The sequence below is a fragment of the Taudactylus pleione genome, unplaced genomic scaffold (assembly GCF_031769625.1).
Source record: "Taudactylus pleione unplaced genomic scaffold, aTauple2 ptg000290l, whole genome shotgun sequence".
Lineage (NCBI taxonomy): Eukaryota > Metazoa > Chordata > Amphibia > Anura > Myobatrachidae > Taudactylus > Taudactylus pleione.
Genome location: NW_028284692.1, coordinates 6,103,644 through 6,128,095, shown reverse-complemented (window position 1 = coordinate 6,128,095; position 24,452 = coordinate 6,103,644). Strand labels below are relative to the sequence as shown.

Sequence of the window (24,452 nt, the reverse complement as noted above, 5' to 3'; positions counted from 1 at the left end):
TCACAGGGCTCAACCCTGCTCCGTCTTTCACCACATCACACAGGCTCACTCTGCTCCGGATCTCCATCACTACAGGGTTCCACCCAGGTGAAGCTCCTCTATACCATTCTGAGGTGTTAGCCTCATACTGGATTCGGGGTTCCCTACCATATTAACTTTTCTGTGTTGGGTTTTCCCCTATACTCATTATTGCTTATGTGAACCTTAGTGTTGTTGAGACTTTATGTGAGACGTTGCTATTATATTTCTCCTGTGAATAAATTCTATTTACTGTTATTCCGTACTATCGAGATTTTATGAAAAGGTCATTCCTAAAGCCACCCCAGTTTATTGTGCCTAGTAGGCCTGCCTCCTCCCAGGAGTCTCAAGTGTCGGCACCCATGACACAGCGGTATTTAGTCTGACTCCAGGAACAGGAAACTGCTGTTCAACTTCGCTGTTCCTGTGATTATTATGCTCTCCGGTGTTTTTCACGAAGCATCTACAGTGTGTTGTTGCAGCCCTCATGCTGACCACCAGTGTTACTTATATTAGCTTCCATGCCAATTCCCTACGTGTTACTTCAGCTCTCACAGAACTCCAGTGTTTCTTGTAAATCCGTGTTGTCTTTTAGTGTGCTGCTGAGCTCTCTAACTGCCTCCCTGAGTACCTGTGGTATCAGCTTTCATTGTAATTGCTAGTTAACATTCAGCTGGACCTCTAGCTATTCCAGTACATTTTCCTGTGTTTCAATTCCTGTGTTCAAGTATTTGTTTCAACTCCTGTGTTCAAGTATTCATTTCAACTCCTGTGTTCAAGTATTTGTTTCAACTCCTGTGTTCAAGTATTAGTTTCAATTCCTGTGTTCAAGTATTTATTTCAGCTCCTGTGTTCAAGTATTCATTTCAACTCCTGTGTTCAAGTATTCATTTCAATTCCTGTGTTCAAGTATTAATTTCAACTCCTGTGTTCAAGTATTTGTTTCAACTCCTGTGTTCAAGTATTACTTTCAACTCCGGTGTCAAGTATTAATTTCAACTCCTGTTTTCAAGTATTCATTTCAACTCCTGTGTTCAAGTATTCATTTCAACTCCTTTGTTCAAGTATTCACTTAATCTCCTGTGTTCTAGTATTCATGCTAATATAGTTCCGGTCTTCCTGCCACTCCCAGGTACCTGTCCAGAAGGCCGCGACCTGCTCACTTGGTGCAGCAAAACCCATATCCCAACTGGGGGGGGGTCACTGGTGAAGACTACCAAGTGAGTTAGACTCCGCGCTTCTGGGCAGGTCTAGCCAAACCTGGGTTTGGCCGCAATAGCGAGACCTAGCTGTCACTCACCTGCTTGTTCCCTAGCCACCCTACCCCCTGGCTTTTCCCATATAGTTCGTGACAGGAAGTTTCTATAGCGGAGTAACCCATATAGCTATCTTACACTACCTCTTCCTCTTTGGCCATACCTAACTGCCTCTATTCCTGCTCCTTCATTTGTCCAATAGTTATTGATTAGTAATTAAATTTTTGATTATTTTAATTATCCCATTACATTGAATAAATTGCTGTAAGTAAGCGGAAATAGAGATGAAAGTTAGAACACAACATAATTATTGTTCTTGTTTTCTTCCATGTTAGAAATGAGTCAAGTTTCCGTGGTAGCACTTACTAAAAGATATGGTTATCAATAGGATTATCGCTAAAATATACAATAAAAGAGGAGGGAGATGACACGGGATGTAGTCAGGAAACCGGTGTTCGAAATGCCGACTGCCGGCTTCCCGACAGTGAAATCCCAGCATGGGACTAATGATAGGCATCTAAATACTGACGCCTATCATTAGCCCCATGCCAAAATCCCGACACCCGGCATACCGAAGGTAGGTAAGGTTTAGGGACTCCTGGGGGATCTTGGGGTTAGGCACCCCCTGGGAGGGTTATGGTCAGACTAGGGGAAGGGGGGGTTAGTGTCAGGCACCCCCAGGGGGACGTTAGGTTTAGGCACCCCCTGGGAGGGTTAGGTTTAGGGTGCGGGGAGGGGGGTTAGGTTTAGGTACCCCTTGGGGGAGGTTAGAGTTAGGCGTCCCTAAGGGAGGGTTAAGGTTAGGGGGGGAAGAGGGGAGGGATATGAGTCTTGCCTCTGTCAGGATCTTCATGTGCCAGCCTTCCAGTATCGGTATTTCATCCACCGGTCTTAGGTCCGGCGGTAATTCATACCGATTCTGATGACACAGGTGTCGATCTATATTGTATTCATAATCCAGAGTATTTTGATCACATGGGATTTTAGACAGAAGAAAAGGGGAGTTCTTATCTAAGCCATCTATAATTTGAGCTGCAAATGTATTGCATTTAGGTTTGGGACATCTTATACTAGTACACTGTACCTTGAAAATTATGTTCATATTAATCCGGGGTATAACTACATTTTTGTGGGCCCCATAGCAACATTTTGAATGCTCCTTGGACACAATTCGTCTAGAATTGTGTCAAAGGAATTGTGTTAAATTGTGTCAAATACATTTTTCATTTTATGCTGCATAGTAGAGCTCTAGTTATTTTTATGCAACTTAGTAGTGGTCCCAGTTCATATTATGCCACGTTGTAGTGACCCAGTTCACATTATGCCACATTATAGTGTTGCCAATTTACATTATGCCACATTGCAATGCACCCAGTTCAGATTCTGCTCAATTGTAGTCCACTAGTTAACATTGTGTCAGAGTGCCCCATTTTATATTATGTCATATTGTAGTTTCAACCTACACTTCACAATATGCCACACAGTGGCCCCAGCTCATGTTATGCCACATTGTAGTAGTGCTCCCAGTTTCCATTATGGCACACATTGCCCTCAGTTTACATTATGCCACATGGTAACTCCAGTTCACATTATGCCACACTCTAGTGCCCCAGTTTACATTACACACAGAGTATCCAGAGTTCATAATGGCACGCTCCTGCTAACTTCACTCCCCGACAACAACCTAGCCTGGTAAATGGTGTTTACTTGCCTCATCATGGGTGTGGTATATTTTATCAACATTTACAATTTAGACGTTCATTAGGTTATGTGAATTTACACATAGTCTTAATGTCGACATTGAACATATTCATAATGTCAACATTTAGCATGTCAACACTGATGTAATGTTGACATTGTTGAAATGTTGACAATGTCTTTTGTTTGTAATTCTATCTGTAACTTTATCTCTAACGGTAACCGAAACCCTAACCATAAGGCATTATGTCAATGTTGACATTTTGCAGATATTGACATCATGAATGTCGACCTTCTGCTGTTGCTAAAAAATGACATGTAATTATTGGAATAATTAAGCTAATTGGAAACTTCTAATTGCTTAATTAGTCATTAGGGGGGTGTCCAAGGGGTTTAGCACAGTGTCCCGACATTTTAAACTTAAAATAAAGATTTTCCTTTCCATCTCTCACCTTCAGGGAGGTGCGAATGGAAAAATGCAAAGTCACTCTGACTGGTTCAGTGCGAGTTGCTAATTGGACTGCAATATGAATTCGCTATGCAAATTCGAAGAGAAAACCTCAACTAGCGCCTCGCACCTAATTGGATTGACCCCATTATCATTTTGCCCCTGTCAGCCGTTACTGACCACCATGGACAGTTTCCCCCTGGCTCCATCCCTCCTCCCTTCTGCTCTGTCCCGCCTCTGTCCCTCCTCTCTTTTGCTCGGCCCCACCTCTGTCCTTCCTCCCTTCTGCTCCATCACGCCTCCTTCCATCCTTATGCTGCATCCCACTTCCCCCAGCCAAGTCTCTGATCTGGCTGACACTGCCCGCCGTAGCCACCGCAGCGCGAGTCGCAGGCAGCGACTGGATTGGTGACTGGTGAGGTGGCTCTTTGTGGCTGGTGGGAGGTTGGGGGTGTAGTGCATGTACAGTGGGGGTGGGCTAGGATGAGTGTGCCCAATAAAGGGGTGCCTGTCCAGTAGGCATACCACAGTGGAGGGGTTGGCAGGCTGCAGCACCTACATGGGGGATGCGGTGTAAGTGTACTTGGCAGACTTGCACAGTTAAGGGTGAGCGTGCCAAGTATTGGGGGGGTGGGAAGTGGGAAGTAAATATACCAAATAGGGGGGAGGGGTGTTACACATGCTCAGTAATGGGGGTTGTGTGTTTATTGTGGGGGTGGGGTGCCCAGTCAGAGGGGGGATTTAAAATTTGACAACCAGACCATTCACTATAGTTGATTAAATTGTATCCTGACACTTTGACACTTCACAGTCATACTTTTAATGGTCACACACGCGCTGGAGTGGAGGGAACCGTAGCCAGTGCTCCCCGCTAAACATCTGAATCTCCCTATATTAAATAGATGACCTTTGAGCTGGAATTTTTCCACCCTACTCACAATATGTCCATACTTGTTGATTCTGTTATTGCTTCTATATATTTGTAACTACCAATAAATACTGATTACACAAACAAGATTAATTGAATAGTCATGACTAGCATGAAATGTAACTGGTCCAAGAAAATGAAGTATTTGGGAATCTATATTAAAATTCATTATAAAATACAATACAAGGAAAACTTCCCCATTTATTTGCTAACATTTGAAGGATGGTGACAATTAAGATGAATATTGTACCAAGAACTGTGTACCTTTTTCAAATTATTCTGTTCATGTAAAATCTCAGGTTTTATGACAATTACAACAATTGAAGAACTCTGGGCCTGATTCAGACCGGCAGATTGTACCGTAATGCGCATGTGTATGCACCACACTGCAATTACGGATACACTGTGGAATCCATCGCAGAGTGAGTGACAGGCCGTAAGCGTTTGGGGGTGGTGACGGGAGAGTGGTTAGAAAAACGCAGGCGTGCCTGTCCATTTGAACGCCGTTGCATGGGCGTGCATAAATTAGCCACTGCGACTGCATGTGAGGAGACATGCAATTTCTGCGACAGGTCAGAGCTGCTGTAATTGTGCGTGAGAGGCCGATGTTACCGATGTATACGCAAGACTGCGAGGTATTACAGATGTGAGAAGGAGGTAGTGGGCATCTCTATGCTGGCTGAGCGATGGCAGACATTACCATATTTTCACAGATCCGAAAATGCAGCATCGGATCACCAAGCTTAAGCTTACTGACTAAGGGGGTCATTCAGACCCGCTCGTGAGCAGCTGTACGCTCGCAAGCGGGTCGATGTTCCCCCACTGCGCATGCGCACGACGGAGGGAGCTCCGTCGTGCGCATGCGCGAGACCCGGTGAGCGACGGGCTCTCCATCGCTTCGGGTCTCGCACCAAAGGGGGCGTGCTGTCGATGTTGATTGAAAGCACGCCCCCTTTGGTGGGCGTGCCGGAGGCGTGCCTGCCAGACGGAGGCGTTCCCATGGGAACGCCTACCGTCTGAAGCCGGCTCCACTGACATCACTAGTGATGTCAGTGGGAGTGATTTTGGCTCTGATAGAGACAAAATCACTCCAGGGCTTGCGGCAGTGAGACCCTATCGCAAGGGTCTCGTCGCAAGCCCGATGGTCGCGATGGTCTAGACCATCATCATGGACGCTCGCATAAGCTGTGGGTGGTAACCCACAGCTATGCGAGCGTCCAAGAGGCCGCTCCATTTTCAGGGAGGAGGGCCCTGATTCACAGCGAGCGCTCTGGTCAGAGCATTCAGCTCTGAATCAGGCCCTAAAAGCATAGCATACTTGTCTAAAATATGTCAAAGCTGGTTTAGTGGCTGAGACAGAATCAGTGTAAAATTAGCTTGGAGCGACGCCATCTTGGCGAATGGCAACCAGACTCCATCTTAAAAATAAGAATCTGCACGACGCCATTTTGCGAATGGCCGTCCAGCGCCATTTTAGAGAAACTCACATTTAAGTACATACAGCGATGCTATTATTAGCATCATGCGATCGCATATTTCACCATACCCCATACACACATTAAAAATACGCACATTAGCGAATGCATAATATCCTGCATGCGAATGCTGTTTATTAGCTGCATGCATACGCATCTGCCCCAACTTAAAAGTCTTCACTACATAAATCTAACTAGCGTCTTTTCCCAAACCCCTAATACTTACACACTGCACACTCACATAAAAGGTTCCATAGCTTCAAAGTGTAATATTCAAAGTTTATTAATTTATTATTAACGTTGTGAAATAAAGATTATTTAATATCTAAGGTTTAGTATATGATAAGTAAACTGTGTTTGGTGTTGTACTGATCTACTCTGTCTCAACAGCTTTCTGGTGTCATCGGTGAGAAGATCGCAACATGCGTTCGCAACTTATGGACTGTAGAGAGTTAAAACACTAAAATGTACTATGTAATGTTAGCAGCTTAGATTTGCATGCAGAGGCAAAAAAGGAGACAAAAGGCTTTTGGAGGCTGACCTGTTTCCATTTGAAGTGACCTGTTTAGTATTTGTATCACAATGTTGGGATAGGAGTTTCAAGGTGGGGGTTTGGGAGGCCCTTTTCACAGATGAGGGGAGGAGTATGGCATTCTGAGAACACACATACTGGCAGACACACTTGGAGCAGGGAATTGAGAGAGAGAGGTCTTCCTATCACAAGACAACCGAAAATGGGACTTTGTACCCCTGGAATTTGGCTAAGTATATTGTTGTTAAACTGTACAGTAGTTAGTCTATTTGAGTCTCTGTAGCTAGTTGTGTGTTTTTATCTGTAATGTAGCTTATAAAGATTGTATCTAAAAAGTTTGTAGTTAAAGGAATTCATAAGTCTGTGTTAGCATACAGTGGATGATATAGCTAGCCTGTAAGATTATCATCCACGCTGCAGTGTACAATTGTTTTTGTAGTGTGTGAAACAGAACTATGGTATTTGTAATGATCGGTGTTGGTTAATATAATTGTTTGAGATCCGCTGGTGAGCTGTGTTAGGACCTGGAACCATGTACTTGATTCATTGGAATGGTGAATTATTAGTAGTGTGATTATGGCAATAAGACTGGCATAGGTTTGGTGTTATTTCAGTGTCATGATAGAATTGTGTACTGTGAGTACTGGTATTTTGGCCACTATATGGTACTTACTATCTGAATAAGTTTGCATAGTATCATGAATGTAATCATAGGCTGGTATCAGTGTTATATCATGGAAGTTTAATTAATAACAGCTTTGAATGGTACAAGTAATAACTGTGTGTAAGGTAGTTAAAGATGGCTGCCAGCAAGTGGGTTAGACAATGGCATTACATGTGATACTCCCCCCCATTGAAACATGTGCTTGATTCATGGAAGTTGTGAATTAATAGTCTTGTAATTATAGTTATAATTCTACTCAGTTTTGTTGTTGTATAGTACAAATAGGTTGTAGTTATTATAAAATTGTGATCATTTATTGGATATATGATTTACAGAGTTACATTATGTGAGTTTTCAAAATGGAGTTTGTCTAGAGACCATGCAGTTTGGACAATAGGGCATGGGTCATTCCCAACCCCCCCTACACACACACCCCCCACACACACACCCCCTCACCAGCCATCTTGGACATGTGCGCTCTCTCTCTCTCTCTCTCTCTCATTGTTTGAAGTTTAATCACTGATTAATGCATATGTAATAACTGTACCTTGGGTCTGTATTATTACTTTGCGCTAAATTGTCTTTATATCACAGTGTGTAACCTACTGTTTTTATATTTTAATAATAACCTTTGTGCGTTGGAAACACATTTCAAAGTCTGAAGGCTTTTATTTTACTGTATGACTGCGTACGCAAATAGCGTCAATTCTAGAAGGTATAGGCAGGACTTAGAAGGTATAGGAAGGATTGTGCCAAGGTTTAATTACGATATAACAAATACCCGACTGGAGAGCAGGGCATTTTAAGCCAATTGAATTAATTGAATATAGAAACATAGAATTTGACGGCAGATAAGAACCACTTGGTCCATCTAGTTGAGACAACACCACCAGAGGCCATGACACTTTTGACTGTCATAAACTGTGATTGTCCATTGCAAATTAGCATTGTTGGACTACCTCTTCCTCAGAAGTGGCATCTTGCCAACTCCTCCCTGGCATTGCACCCCCACACCCATTGCTTCTGTCTTTAGCATACAAGAGATGGGAGCAGCATTTTTTACTCCTCAGAGTGGGAGCGTGGCACTTGGCTGCGACATCCTAACTAAGCGCCACACGCCAAGCCCCCACAGGTAAGGGATTATCATCGACAGGCGATCATCGATGGTCAGCATTATTTTCTTAACAATCAGCAGGAAACCATCGCTGGATTAACCATCCAACATCAGACCTCTGTGGCCGATGGACCATCCAAAATTAAACATCCATCATAGTTGCTAGCCATTTTTGGCCAATGCCATAAAACAAATACGGAGGAGCTGAAATTGGCAAGCTTCACATGTCAGAAACGGATGCTTGCGTACCCACCATGTCAGCGGCCGGCACTCCATGTATGCACATCACAAAAACACTGGATGAGTGACATTTTTGCTACTCATTTTGGTACTGTGTCCCCTAACCATTGGCTCCCTAGGTAACCACTTAGGTTTCTTTAATCGTACTGCAGGCACTCGTAACAGAGTTTATATAAGTTTTCTTATTAAATCATTTTGATTTATAATTATTTTCAGTTATACATAATATTTAAAATAATGTATTTCAATGTTGTTTTTCTTAAATTGTTGCATAGCCATCTGTATAATTTACCTTTTGCTTTTGTTTAGACTATCCTGTTAGGAGACAGCTCTGTGGGGAAGACATCGCTGCTTGTGCAATTTGACCAGGGCAAATTTATTCCAGGATCTTTTACCTCTACAGTGGGCATTGGTTTCACGGTAAGACAAAGCGGGTGTACAGTATCACAGAACTGACATGTCATATAATACCACAGATCCCAGTGTACTAGTTCTGACTATCACTAGACGATAAGTTGGATGATATCAACAATAACGATGTCTTTCATCGCCCGTACTTGCAGGGCAACCTGACGATATATCATCAGGTTCTGCAAGTACGGGGATGAGGAAGGGTGCCGCCACTGAATGATATCGTTAACGGTATCGTTCAGTTTGTATGCTCAATGTCGTTAACGACATTGAGCCTGGCAGTGCAGGGGAAACACTTAACGATATAGCTCATGGAGCATATCGTTAAGTGTGTATGCGGCTTTCTTTTTCAGGGTCCATAGGGGACCACAAGAAGACGAAGGGGTGTAGGTGGTACTTGGGGGACCAGACACCAACAGCAAAGCTTTTTCCCCCTATACCCCGCCTAGAGCCTCAGTTTCGTTGGTGTCCGGCAGGAGCTGGATCACTGTTATACTATATGATTTTTTATTTTTATTTACTGTAACAGAGCAAGCAGTAATAGACAGACCTCCGGACGTCTGCGCTGCTGATCCATTACCCCTCTGCGGCGCGTGACTCCAGCCATAAGCTAGGTACTCTCAGCGGTGCTCCGGGGAGGACCTAGCTAGCAGGGCTTCTTGGACCCCAGACTGCAGTCGGGACTCAAGGGGACAGGTAAGGCGGGTTCGTGCTCGTGGGAATAGGCGTCTATGCGCAGTCTTACCTCCGGTCTCAGGAGCCAGACCGGAGGAGCTGCTGTAGACACTGTTTCATCCGGGACTCCACTAGACCACCAGGGCATAACTTTTACTGGCGCAGGGGATAGCTGAGGCCATGGACCCGGTGGTTGATGTCAGCATAGGGGAGACGGTCCTCTTCCTGCAGTCCCTCCACCAGCTCAGGGCACCAATCCACTGCGGTCTTGCCTCCGCTAAGCTGCTCCTCCCTCACCCTCTGCCCCCTCAGAGACTCACAGCGGCCATTTTCTGCAACAGCCACAGGTCTCCGGGAATGCTGGGTCCAGTCTTCCTGTATACCTCTCCTAGGAGCCATGTTATACAGCTCTATATCCTACCAGCCACTGCGGTCTGTGTAGTTGAATTTAGTGCCCACTGCAGTTATATTGTATACTCTGCATTGTATGTGACTTGTGCTAGTGCTGCTGTCTGTTTATTTTTCTCAACTGTCAGCTTATACCAACATTTCCCTTTCTTTCACTATAACCCTGGAATACTGAGGTATAGGGGGTTCACTGTACCTCACATCTGCTTGTATTTGTGAGGGCTGTCACATACTGTATATCTGTATTGCGCACTGCACTGTGCCATATTGTACATATATCTGTATTGCTCACTGCACTGTGCCAGATTGTGAGCTTGCAGCTATGTCTAGCAAAGACAAGAGTAACAAGCAGGCTATTGCTCCTACTCTGGCTTCTTGTAAGTCCTGTTTAGCAGGTTTAGCTTCAGAAGATCTCATTCAAGATGGTTTTATGTGCATCTTGTTATACGGCACCTGGCCCATCGGCCCCTGGGCTTCTTTTTCATGGGTGTTGGCAAAAATTGTGGACTGCCGAACGGTCTCTGTGGTAGCTCCCCCTATTGGATGGCCACAACAGGTACTCCCTGCAAATCCAGTGCCTCCTTCTCCTCCTCCATGGGTAGATGTACTGTGTACCTCAGTGCTGAATCTGACGGCTACCGCTACAGCCTTTCAACAAATGTTGCAAAAGGAGAGACCCTTACCTAGTAAAACTACTAAGCGTGCTGTGTTATCTTCCCAGTCCACCCAGCTATCAGATTCTGGTTGGACTGGGAAGGCAGAAGATAAAGACCTCTCTCACTCTGACTCCCCCTCGGGGGAGGAGGAGTCCCCGTCTAAATTGAATGTACCTGCACTAGTGAGAGCTGTAAAATCAATTCTTCAAATAGAAGATACAGGACCCACTCCTAAGGCAAAAGAGACACTCTTTAAACAACAGAAGGTAGCTTTGCCGGAGTTTCCTCACTCTGATCAGCTATCTGATCTAATGAGTGAAGCATGGAATACACCAAATAAAAAGTTTCAGCTGCCTAAACGCTTGATTTATATTTACCTTATTCCAGCTACTGATTGCACTAAATGGGAAGTTCCCCTTGCCGTAGATTACCAAGTTACACGCCTGGTTAAGAACTCTACCTTACCTATTCATACAGCAACCTCATTAAAGGAGACTACAGATAGAAGGATGGAAGCTTGCCGAAAGTCTATATACTCTCTTATAGGAGCTATTACTCGTCCTGCTATGGCTATGGGGACTCGGTATGTAATACCGCCGGCCGCATGGCCGGCAGTTCGAATCCCGGCAGCGACAGTCTGACAGAGGAACAGATCCCGGCAGTGGCAGCCCGACAGCACTGGAAATCCCGATCGTCCCCAGGTAAGTACTAACTAACCTAACCTACCCCCCTAACCCTAACCCTCCCTTAGGGGTGTCTAACCCTAACCTCCCCAAGTGCCTAACCCTAATCCCCCTTCTAAGTGCTTAAACCTAACCCCCCTTCCCCGCTGCCTAAACCTAAGTCCCCCGGGGAGGTGCCTAACCCTAACCTCCCCCCGGGGGTGTTTAACCCTAACCCTCCCTCCTCCTAGCCTAACCCTAACCTCCCGGGGGGGTGCCTAACCCTAAGTCCCCCCCGGGGGTCCTAAACCTAACCCTTCCCCCCCCCCCCCGCGCAGCTGTCCGCTCGCGGCTGTCTGCTCGCGGTGCCCAGCATCCGTTCGATCGGGATACCAGGCGCCGGTCTCCTGGCGTCGGTAAAATGAGCGGCATCTACATCTAGACACCGGTCATTTCACCCCCGCCAGGATATGACGGGAAGCCGGCTGTCAGTATAATGTCAGCCGGCTTCCCGATTGCATCCCGGCTATGGCATGGGTGGCAAAAGTCATTGAGAGTTGGGCATGGGCCCTAGAAGACACATTTACCTCTGTTGCTTCTCGGGAACAGCTGTCCTACATCTCTCACATTAGGGATGCAGCCTCCTATTTAGGAGAGGCTGGATACTGGTCTCCTAGTTTCCAAAAGCATCTGCTACTTCCATGATAGCCCGCCGTATTGTTTGGCTTCGCTCATGGAAGGCAGATTCAGACTCTAAAAAGGCATTGGAGTCTCTGCCTTACTCTGGGGAGATCCTGTTTGGCTCAGAATTGGACAAAATTGTGACTACCATGGCAGCTTCTAAGACAGCGTTCTTGCCCTCTGCATCTGCTACGAAGCCTCAGATGTCATCCTTTAGGTACTTTCGTCCCCAGGGAAAGGGTAAAGGTCAGTCTTTTCCACGGCAGTTGTCATCCACAAAAGCCTCCAAGCCTAGGACCAAACAGGCCTGTGTTAGGATCTGTGTTTGTTGTGGGGTGGAAACAGGAGCAGACACCGTTGTGGGGTGGAAACAGGAGCAGACACCGTAACAGATTTAAACTGAAAGGTGGGTTGTTTAATGTAAATACTAGTAGACAAGTACAAGAATAATACTGATTAACATCTGTGACCGAAGGAACAATAGTGATGCAATGAATGAATGTCCAGATCAGTGACAGAACCAAAATAAAGTCTTGATACTGAGGTAATTGTGGAGCTGAAGGAAAAGTCCAGAAAGTCAGTGGTAATAGCAGGATAGGGAATCCGGGAATACTGTGATAATAACTGAAAGGGAAATCAGGTAATGCTGAGACAATGGCTGAACAAGGTTATCCAGAAATACTGTAATAGTTGCTGAAAGGGAAAGCAGGTAATGCTGAGATGATGGCTAAACAGGGTAATCCGGAAATGCTGTGATAATGACTGATGGAAAATCCAAAAATGCTGAGAGTCGACTGTGCAGGGTAGTCCGGAAATGCTGTAATAGTTGCTGAAAACTCAGGTGCAGGCTGGAGTAAGTACTTGGGATCAACAGGTTCAGGAAGGAATGGGTAGGTTTGGGAACTTCAGGTTCAGGGAGGAGTGGGTAGGTAGAAGGAGCAGGATTTGATCCACAGCAGGAAGCAAGGCAGGGTAGCATGATGCAGGTTTGCAGGGAGCCTGGGACCAACCAGGAGTTAGGGCAAGCACCGGAGCACAAGACTTTGGTCAGAAGCACAGGAACTCTCTCATAGCTGATGCTGAAACACACGGTTGCACTAGCAACTACAGGGAGCTCCAAATCCCCTTAAGTACCCAGCAGCAGCGTGTGAGTGGCTGGAGAGATCACCTGATGCATAAGGATAGGCCCACTATGTCACATGACCTGAGGCAAGATGGCCACTCCCATGTATCTGTGATGCTGAGACACTTCTAGACTTACCCTTGCCAGGATGGCCCAGCGCTGGCAGACCCCTGCACACACACAATGCCAGGCTCCACGCGCAAGCTCCCTCACTGGAAACACCACGCCACAGCGCACCCACCAGCAAGGACCGCAACCTCCACGCCATGAAACCCTGGTCGTGACAGCCTGGGCTACTAGATGTCCAGCTACCAAATCTGAGGACAAGCCTTCAGCCTGACAGGGTGGGCCTCCCCCTGGGTTAAACCAACACAGATGCCTGGGTACAAGAAGTGGTCTCTCACGGGTACGCCCTCTCATTCCTGAGGTCCCCCCCCATCAATTATTTTGCACAGGGCCTCCATCAGACCCAAGCAAAGCCCTGCTCCTCCATAAGGCCATTCAGTCCTTGCTGCACTCAGGGGTAATAATTCCGGTACCTTCATTACAGCGAAGGACGGGTTATTGTTATTACTCTACCCTTTTCTTGGTTCAGAAGCCCAACGGGTCTCATCGGCCTATCCTCAAGTTTATCAGGGTGCCCAGGTTTCGTATGGAAACCCTACACTCTATTGTCCTGGTTATGGAGCCTGGGGACTTTATGGTGTCTCTGGACATTCAGGACGCTTACCTACATTTACCTATAGTGCCCTCTCATCAGCGATATTTCCGGTTTGCTGTCCTACAGCAACATTACCAATTTTAAGCTCTGCCTTTTGGGCTTTCTATAGCTCCATGGGTCTTTACCAAGATCATGGCAGTTATGGCGGCCCATCTTTGTCGTTAGGGGTTCAGACTGCTCCCATACTTGGATGATCTTTTGCTCTAAGCAAGCTCTCCAGAGTTCCTTCACCGCTATCTACAGGTAACCATTGCCTTTCGACAAATACACGGCTGGCTGATCAACTGGAAAAAGTCTTCTCTAACCCCTTCTCAGGAATGGTGCATCTGGGAGCCTTCCTGGATTCTCAGGCTCAGAGAATCTTCCTGACAGCAGACAAAATCTCCAAACTACAGCACCAAGTGCGCAGGTTACTCCATAGTCACTGAGTGTCAATTCACTCTGCAATGGAGACCTTGGGATCTATGGTGTCCACCTTTGACATGGTGCAGTTTGCTCAGTTCCTCTCCAGGCCCCTACAACACCTGATCCTCTCCAGGTGGAATGGGCTTCCCCATCTGATCAGATCCCAGACAATGGGTCTCTCTCCGGAGGTTCGCCTGTCCCTCTGCTGGTGGATACAGATGTCCCATTTAAACAAGGGTCGCCCCTTTTGGATCCCGGAATGGGTATTCCTCACCACAGACGCAAGCATCTGCGGGTGGGGTGCAGTGACCGGCCAGCACTCTTTCCAAGGACGCTGGACACCAGCTGAGGCAATCTTACCAAGCAACGTCCTAGAACTCCGAGCCATCTACAGAGCCCTCACTCTGGCTCAGGATATTCATCAGGGCAGGCCAGTACAAGTATAGTCCAACAATACCATGGCAGTGGCCTACCTCAATCACCAGGGAGGCACTCAAAGTCGGTCAGCAATGGCATAAGTGTCACGCATTCTCACATGGGCTGAACGCCATCTCCCAGCCATCTCCACAGTGTTCATCCTGGGAAATCTCAATTGGGAAGCGGATTTCCTCATCCACCACAATATGCATGCAGGGGAGTGGTCTCTACACCCAGAAGTCTTTTAGCTCCTGGTGGACAAATGGGGTCTACCAAATGTAGACCTAATGGCCTCACAACACAACCTTCCAGTGTACAGGTCCAGGACAAGGGACCCCGAAGCAGCCTTCATGGATGCATTGTCAGTGAAGTGGACCTTCCATTTAACGTACCTCTTCCCTCCAGTCTCCCTTCTTCCTCTGGTTCTTTGGAAGTTCAAGCAAGAAGGGGCATGGTCCTGTTGGTAGCTCTGGCTTTCGACCATACGCATTGGTACTTCGATCTTCAGAGTCTCTCCATAGACGCTCCTCTCCAACTTACTCAATGACTGGACCTGTTGTATCAGGGTTCCTGTCTACATCCGGACCTGACCTGTCTGTCTTTGACGGCGTGGCTCTTGAGACATCCCTTCTAAGGTCTAAAGGGTTTTCTAGCTCTGTGGTCCAGACAATGCTTAGAGCGCGTAAGCCGTCCTGCCAGGATTTATCACACACATATTTCCAGTGGTGTGCTACCAGAAACTATGACCCTCAGGTTTTTAGGGATTCTAGACTCCTTGCCTTTCTTAAAGCTGGATTGGATCTCGAACTCCGTCTGCCTTCTCTGAAAGTGCACTTCTCTGCTCTGTCCATCTGGTTCCAGTGCAGAATTGCTCCACTGCCGGATGTTCACACCTTCTCCATATACAACCTCCCTTTGTTACTCCTGTGGTTCCATGGGATTTGTCAGTGGTTCTCCACACACTTCAGGAACCTCCATTTGAACCCCTGGATTCAGTAGACGTCAAATGGCTCACTGCAAAGACTTTTTCTTCTGGCTATATCATCTGCCCATAGGGTATTGGATGTAGGGGCGCTCTCCTGTCGCTCCCCATTTCTGATCTTTCATCAGGACAGGGCTGTTCTTCGAACGCGCCCTGGCTTCCTTCCCAACGTGGTCTCTTGTTTCCACCTTAATGAGAAAATTGTAGTTCCAGCCTTCGAATCACCAGACCTCTCACAGGGTGAGGCCTCTTTGGATGTGGTCCATGCTCTGAGGATCTACATGGACCATACTGGTTCCATCAGGAAAATGGATTGCCTCTTTGTCCTATATGGATTCCACAAGAAGGGATGGCCAGCTAACAAACAGACTCTGGCCAGATGGCTTCGCATGACTATCTCCAAGCTTACACGCAGACTGGTCTTCCTGTGCCGGCTACAGTATCTGCTCATTCAACTTGCTCTGTGGGTCCCTCGTGGGCAACCAGCCATGGTGCATCTCCCGAACAACTGTGCAAGGCAGCCACGTCTTCTTAGGTTCTGTACCTTTGATACATTTGCCTCTCAGGATGCTTCCTTTGGATGCTGGGTTCTCCTCTCAGCTCAGGAGCGTTCCCACCCTTGAACAACTGCTTTGGGACACCTCTATTGTCTCCCTGTGGAGCCCTATGGACCCTCAAGAAGATAAGGAAAGTTATGGTAAATCTTACTTTTGTTAACTCTCTTTCTTTGAAATCCATAGGGTCCACAGGGCACCCGCCCTGACGCACCTGGCTTCTATGTGTTTCTTCTCTTGGTCACTTGTTTCCTTCTCTGTGTGAGAGTTTAATTCTCAGTGTACCAGTCTTCTTTCTCTCCTATCCTGCTCCTGTCTTGGGGTTGTTGACAAAACTGAGTTGTCTTCAAGCTGTGGGCGGGGTATAGGGGGAAGGACCGAAGCATCCTGGGATAGAAAGCTTTGCTATTGGTGTCCGGTCCTCTAAGTACCACCTATACCCCATTGTCTCCCTGTGGACCCTATGGACTTTGAAGAAAGAGAGTTAACAAAGGTAAGATTTATCAGAACTCTCCTTTTAAACTTCATTGTGCAATCAGTAGTAAATTCCATCTGTGGGTAGTTGTGGGATTTACACAGCCCTTCTTCCAACATACAAATACTAATTTGGGGCCTTTAGTTCTGGGATCCCTGTCATTTATGCAGAGTAGTCAGGTCCTGTTGTCAGGATTCTGCCGGGGATCGGCTGTTACTCACCACAGCACCATCTTGGCTGAATCCAATGGACAGCTACCTGGGGGTATAAACAGAACTCCAGGTGAACAGGAAATTGCCTGATCAACTTCGTTATTCCCAGATGGTTGCTGTTTGCATGGGAAGCCTGGAACAAAGCAAGCAACAATCTTCCAGAGACTCTTCCCAGTGGTATTTCCAGTGTGTACATCTCCTGTGTACTAAGGACCTGATTCGGAGCCTGATTCAGACCCGCTCACTATCTGCATACGCTCGCTGGATGTGTATGCAAATTTCTCAAAGTGACGCCACGGGAAGCGAACGCTCGCCAAGGCATAAGCATGCCCACCATGTCTTAGCGAGCGGACACTTTGTCTGAGCATACGCCCAATCACACAGGCAGAACCGCCCACTAGCACACGTCATCTCCAGGAAGTGTATTAAAACATTTGTACATTGAGCACCATCGGATGCTAACGCAGTGCTTGCGGTTGCTTTACCCAACTGCAAGTATTGCGAGGAAATCAGTGCAAAAAAAAAGACAAGTCACATGTACTATGACGCTGCCTGTTAATTATGTACGCCTCGAAAATGGCATTGAAACACTCAGGCACGCCTGCGTTCGCATCTCCAACCCCCCGTTATTAGTGTCTTGCCCCTGTTACCACCCACAAACGGCCTCTCCTGTCACTCATTACCCTGGGCTGCCTTTGCTGGGCGAGCGAGAGGGATGTGTGTAGTTCGCGCACGCGCAGATCGAAGCGTGCGCATGTGCGTACGCAGAACATCAGGCCGCTAGGCGAACGCACAGCGCGAGCGAGTCTGAAACAGGCCCTCAGACCCATTCGCTAAGACGCGATCGCTAGCTGCCGAGCGATTGTTGCTCAGTGCGCATGCGTATAATTCGCAGTGCGCATGCGTAAGCCAGTCATTGCGATGGGGAATCGTGTGCTCGTAGCACAAAGCCAGAGCGCTACTTTGAGTGACAGATAGTGCCGTTTGTGGGTGGTTACAGGGGAAGGTGCTTGTAAATGGGTGAGTGGTTTTGCGGACGCAGATGTGTCAGGCCAACAAAATGCCATTTAAAGGGCGTGCATAATTAGCAAAGTGGCGTCATTGTACACGTCACCTGCATGTATTTCAGCCAGCACTGATTGCAGTGCTTGCGGCGGGGTAGGGCTACCTCAAGGGCTGCGAGCAGCTCCGATGGCTCTCGATGTTACCAATTAATCCAACAATTCCAGGAGATGACGTGTGTTGCGAGGGGAAAGGGGGCGTCTTTATACACTAGCGAGCGCTCAGTGCCGTAGCTCGCTAAGACATAGAGGGTGTCCTTACGCCACACAGTGCGAGCGTGGAATTTGAATATCTGGCCCCTTTTTGCCAGTGAGCGCCCGCATCTCGCGAGCATGTCTGAATGGGCTCCTAAGCCCTAGTGATTATTTCAAGTGCCTTTGCCTGTGTATTATTTACAAGTGCCATATCCTTGTGCAGCAGTGTGATAGAACACCTTTGCCTGTGTGCTATTTACAAGTGCCACTCCAGGGGAATTGCTAACACAGGAGGACCCGTGTGGTGGATCTTGTATCCGGAGACCAGACCCAGCCTGCCCCTATTTCCAGCTGGGACCGCGGTGATTATCCCTTCTTAACTCGCATTACCCAATTGGAGTATTTCTATATGCTGATGTATTTTTTTTGTCGATCAGCTCTATCTATATAGAGCAGGGGAGACATTTGTTTTTGCAGATCTGCAGAAAAGAAACAATATTGGGATCTGCATGTACCAAACAAATATGAACTATTACTGAATATTGTTTTTTTTTTTGTTATCCCACTGAGGTGATGTGGTAACCACTGAGCGCCTGCTTGTTGTAAAAATCTTCTTTATCATATAATTTCAGTGTATATGTGGATGTACACCTATTTTACAACTCCTGTGCTCCGTGGTGGTTTTAACCACTTGCCTGGCATGGTCGTATCAGATACGACCATACCAGACTGGGCTTTCCCTGACATGGTCGTATCTGATACGACCAGTCAGAAACGCCCAGTGGGCGGCTTGCTGGAAGTTAACTTCCAGCAGCCGCCCATCTCAGAGGGACCTTCCGGTCCCTCTGCTCCCTTAGCTCCTACCCCTATGCCTGATCACTGCTTGAAGCAGTGCTCGGGCAGCCCCGTGCCGACGGCCCCCTTTACCCGGCGGCTGTAGAGGAGACGGAGCAGCCGCCGGACACATCACACTGACAGCCCGCGGTGCTCCAGGACGGAGCAGCCGCTGGGCAAATCCTCCCCATCCGCCTAACCACACAGCCGGCTAAAGGTCAAATTCTCCCCCCGTTGTAGAGATCGCGGTAGCCCGGCGGCTGAAGAGACTGCTCTGCCGCCGGGCAAATCCTCCCCCGTATGCCACCCACACTGTGAGCATCTCCCCAGCATCACACCCATACCCGGCGGCTGCAGAGGGAAAGGAGCAGCTGCCTGGCAGATCCTCCTCTCCAGCCGCCGTATAGATAGCGGCAGCTCGGCGGCTGAAGAAACAGCACATCCGCCGGGCAAATCCTCCCCCCTTTGGAACCCGCACCCGGCGGCTGGAGAGGGAATGGAGCAGCAGGCGGGTAAATACACAAGGCTGTCCTCCTCCTTTCCCTCCTCCCTCTCGTACATCAGCAGCTGCTCTAGCCGCTGGATATAGGTCCCGCCGGGCAGCAAGCATAGTGCTGTCCCTCCCACTTACCCTCCCACCAATGTATATACACAGAAGAGCCCTGCCTATATATATATATATATATATATACACACACACACACACATATATACACACACAGTATATATGTATATATACGATATATACATATATGCATATATATATATATATATATATATATTTATACAGTCCATAAATATTGGGACATTGACAGAGTTTTCAGATTTTGGCCTCTATTCACCACCACAATGGCTTTGAAATGAAACAAACAAGATGTGCTTTAACTGCAGACTTTCAGATTTAATTTGAGGGTAATTACATCCAAATCGGGTGAATGATGTAGGAATTACAACGGTTTCAATATGTGCCTCCCACTTTTTAAGGGGCCAAAAGTAAAGGGACTATAAGCTCAAAAGCTATTTCATGGACAGGTGTGGGCTATTCCCTCGTTATTTCATTATCAATTAAGCAGGTAAAAGGTCTGGAGTTGATTCTGGGTGTGACATTTGCATTTGGAATTAGTTGCTGTCAACTCTCAATATGAGATCCAAAGAGCTGTCACTATCAGTGAAGCAAGCCATCATTAGGCTGAAAAATCAAAACAAACCCATCAGAGATAGCAAAGACATTAGGTGTGGCCAAATCAACTGTTTGGAACATTCTTAAAAAGAAAGAATGCACCAGAGAGCTCAGCAACACCAAAAGATCCGGAAGACCACGGATAACAACTGTGGTGGATGACAGAAAAATTATTTTCCTGGTGAAGAAAAACCCCTTCACATCAGTTGGCCAAATCAAGAACACTCTCCAGGAGGTAGTGTATGTGTGTCAAAGTCAACAATCAAGAGAAGACTTCACAAGAGTGAATATAGAGAGTTCACCACAAGATGCAAACCAGTGGTGAGCCACAAAAACAGGAAGACCAGATTAGAGTTTGCCAAACAACATCTAAAAAAGCCATTACAGTTCTGGAACAACATCCCATGGACAGATGAGACAAAGATCATCTTGTACCAGAGTGATAGGAAGAGAAGAGTACGGAGAAGGAAATGAACTGCTCATCCATACCACCTCATCAGTGAAGCATGGTGGTGATAGTGGCATGGCGTGGGCATGTATGGCTGCCAATGGAACTGGTTCCCTTGTATTTATTGATGATGTTACTGCTGACAAAAGCAGCAGAATGAATTCTGAAGTGTTTCGGGCAATATTATATGCTTATATTCAGTCAAATGCTTCAGAACTCATTGGACGGCGCTTCACAGTGCAGATGGACAATGACCCAAAGCATACTGCAAAAGCAACCAAAGAGTTTGTTAAGGCTAAATAGTGGAATGTTATGCAATGGCCAAGTCAATCCCCTGACCTGAATCCGTTTGAGCATGCATTTCACTTATGAAGACAAAACTGAAGGGAAAATACCCCAAGAACAAGCAGGAACTGAAGACATTTGCAGTAGAGGCCTGGCAGAGCATCACCAGGGATGAAACCCAGCGTCTGGTGATGTCTATGCGTTCCAGACTTCAGGCTGTAATTGCCTGCAAAGGATTTGCAACAAAGTATTAAAAAGTGAAAGTTAGATTTAGGATTGTTTTGTTTGTCCCATTACTTTTGGCCCCTTAAAAAGTGGGAGGCACATATAGAAACCGTTGTAATTCCTACACCGTTCACCTGATTTGGATGTAATTACCCTCAAATTAAATCTGAAAGGCTGCAGTTAAAGCACATCTTGTTTGTTTCATTTGAAAGCCATTGTGGTGGTGAATAGAGGCCAAAATATGAAAATTCTGTCAATGTCCCAATATTTATGGACCTGACTTTATGTGTGTGTATATATTTATATATATGTGTGTGTGTGTGTGTGTGTGTGTGTGTGTGTGTGTGTGTGTGTGTGTGTGTGTGTGTGTGTATATATATATATGTATATATATATTTTTTTTAACTATTTTTTTTTTATGCTTATATTGGTGTTATAGACAATTTTATTTTGATTATGGCAGTCCTGTATCGATCAAGATTCGATACAGGGCCTCTGATTAGGGATGGTATACTATACAGTATACTAGGGATGGCACTGACCATCGATGGTTTACAAACTATCGATGGTCTATGACCACTAACAAGTTGTTGTGCCATTGGTGATGGTCATCGATACTGTACCATCGATGGCAGCCTGAACCGATGTCAAGGAAACATCGGTGGCTGCAGTCTAAAATAAGTGATGATTTTTTATCGATGGTTGCCACATCAATAGATAATCATCGATTGTTTGAAACTGCAGTCATCGATGTTTCCTTAACATCGGTTGGGACTGCCATCGATTGTGCAGCTGTCAATAACCATCACTACAGTATACCATAAATTTTGCTATATTTATGGTATACTGTGTTTAAAAAAAAAATAGAAAAAAAATTCAGAAAATCGTGTTGGATAAGTTTTAAAAAGATGTTCTTGACCTAATTCAGTCATAAAAAATCAGTTAAGTGGTTAATTGCGCACTGTTTAGAATTCTTTTTAAATTTATACAGCAGGGTGACAGAACACCTTTGCCTGTGTGTGCTATTTCAAGTGCCTTTGCCTGTGTATTATTTACAAGTGCCTTATATCTTGGTGCAGCAGTGTGTCAGAATACCTTTGCCTGTGTACAGGGCCGTAGAGAGCCCTGGAGGGCCCAGGTACAGAGGAGGCATGGCCTAATCGCGTGAGGCATGGCCATGCCCTTTGAGCAAAAAACAAAGAAACACTTTTGCAGCGCCGCGGAGGTGGGCGCTGTAAGCCCCTCAGCCCGGCGCAAAGCTAGGGGGGGGCGCGATCAGTGTGATCGCTCCCCACTCACAGGCAAAGGAGACTGCTGTGGCTGCTGCTCAGCAGCCATGAGCAGTCTCCCACTGCAGCTCAGCACACGCTGTGTGCTGGGCTGCGGTGAGAGTGAGAGAAGGGAGGGGGGCTGCGCCGGACCCAGGCCCCCGCCGGGCCCCTCAGTACCCGCTCTCCCCACTCTCTGCGCCCCTGCCTGTGTACTCGGTACGCACAGTAGTGTACAAGTACGAATCCTCCTTCTCCTCGAGTCAGCAGCATATCCTCATTCTCCAGTGGTAGCGGCAGAACATACTCCTCAGTGGATTTCCTTTCTCTGGTCTCCCACAGCACCTCCTCAGGATACATTTCTATTGTGCTTACTCTGTACTAGTGGTACAGAGATTATATTTCCAGTGGGCCAAAGCGATGTGTCTTTCTCCATTCCCACTCACATCGGACCCCTGACCTGGAGACCGTAACCTGCTCGCCCGGTGCAGCGGAAACCCATATCCCGCTTGGAGGGGTCACTGGTGAACACCTCCCGGCAGGTTAGACTCCGCACCCTAGGTCAGGTCTCGTCAACAATTGATGTTTGTGGATGGGGAGACTGAACATCCAGGCCCCTCGCTACTGATTCCTTCCTTGACCCGGGACCACAACTTCCAGACCCTCAGTAGGGGACTCCATGACGCTAAGCGTGACACCTGTATTTTCTAGAAGATGGGACTTATGTTAGAATTATTCATTATTGATCTAAGTGGTAGACAGGAGAGCTGGCTCTTGATTGAGCTGGCTCATGCAACAGGTCTCCTGCACTCATAATAGGCTTCATTGAGGAAATGGTGTGAATTCTCCCCCCCTAATTTGGGCAAAGGTCAACACTATACCCCCCTCATAATGCAGCAGATTAATGTTAGATTAGAAACTAACCCAATCATACTTGCCCCTTATGTTCTAATGCAACAGGCAGATGTGTCGGAATGGGATTGATATACCGACGGCTGTTCCCGACTACGGCAGCCCGACAGGAGGACATCCCGACGCTGGCTGGTAAGTACCCTAACCCTCCCTTCACTCCCCCCCCCCCAACCCTAACCCTCCCTTAGTGATGCCTATCCCTAACCCTCTCTTCCCGCACCCTAAAGCTAACCCTTCTGGGGGGGGGGGCTAACCCTAGTGGCGCATATCCCTAACCCCTCCTTCCCCTAGCCATCCCTAACCTTCCCCAGGAGGAGGCCTAACCCTAAGTCCCCCCAGGGGTCTGTAAGCCTAACCCCCCCCATCCCTGGGCTAAGTAGTATACTTACCCGGCTCTTGCTGATTAAGATAGACGATGGTATTTCGACACCTATCTTAAGTCCTGTGTCGGGCATGTATAGTCAGGATTCAGACCGTCGGCATCGCATCCGACTGTCTATTAACTACATCCCAATGTGTCACACTAGTCCTTTATAATAGAGCAGGCTATTTTAGTTACTTACACTTAATGTAACGATTAATGTTGGACACCAGTTTCTTCTAATATAGTAGACTGATGCCTGATGCTAGTCCATTCTAACACAACAGATTAATGTTTGACATTAGTCCTCTCTAAATGGAGCGGACAAACATTTGATGCTAGTCCCTTCTAATCAAGTGAACTGATGTTTGATATTTGTCCCTTCTAATACAGCAGATTTGTTTAATACTAGTTCCTTTTAATACAGCAGACTGATGTTTGATGCTAGTTGTTTCTAATTTCTTGGATTTATGTTTGACAATAGTCCAGTGGATTGACGTTTGATACTAATTCTTTCTAATACAATGGATTAATGTTTGATACTTGTCCATTCTAATACAATAGATTGATGATTGATTCTAGTCCATCAGTACAGCAGAATGATGTTTGACACCAATAAATAAAAAAAAGTTCCAAGAAACGGAGTGGGAGTGAATACTTTAAAGCCGCGTATCCACTACGCGATGTTACTGAGCGATTGCACGATTACGACATTGCAATCGTGCAATCGCGCAGTAATCGTGCACAAACTGGGCACTATTATGTTGGAAATGACCAGCGATGTGTGCTCCCGCTCATTTCTGACATCAATTATCTACTGAACATGCTGGTCAATCTGCCGATAACGACAGATTGCCCATGTTCAGAGATGATTGATGTGTCTACACTGAACAATCAATTGTTCAGTGTAGCACTGCAGGGGAACAGC

At 46.6% G+C, this 24,452-nt stretch overlaps 1 protein-coding gene across 2 annotated transcripts in view; it reads left to right on the top strand.

Annotated features, from left to right (window-relative positions):
* RAB37 (RAB37, member RAS oncogene family) overlaps positions 1-24,452 on the top strand; it is a 100,604-nt gene that overhangs the window by 5,101 nt on the left and 71,051 nt on the right. For both annotated transcript variants that reach the window (XM_088482607.1, XM_088482604.1), the window contains exon 2: positions 8,683-8,793. In XM_088482607.1, coding sequence (XP_088338733.1) covers positions 8,683-8,793 — 111 coding nt within the window. The remainder of the gene's footprint in view (positions 1-8,682; positions 8,794-24,452) is intronic.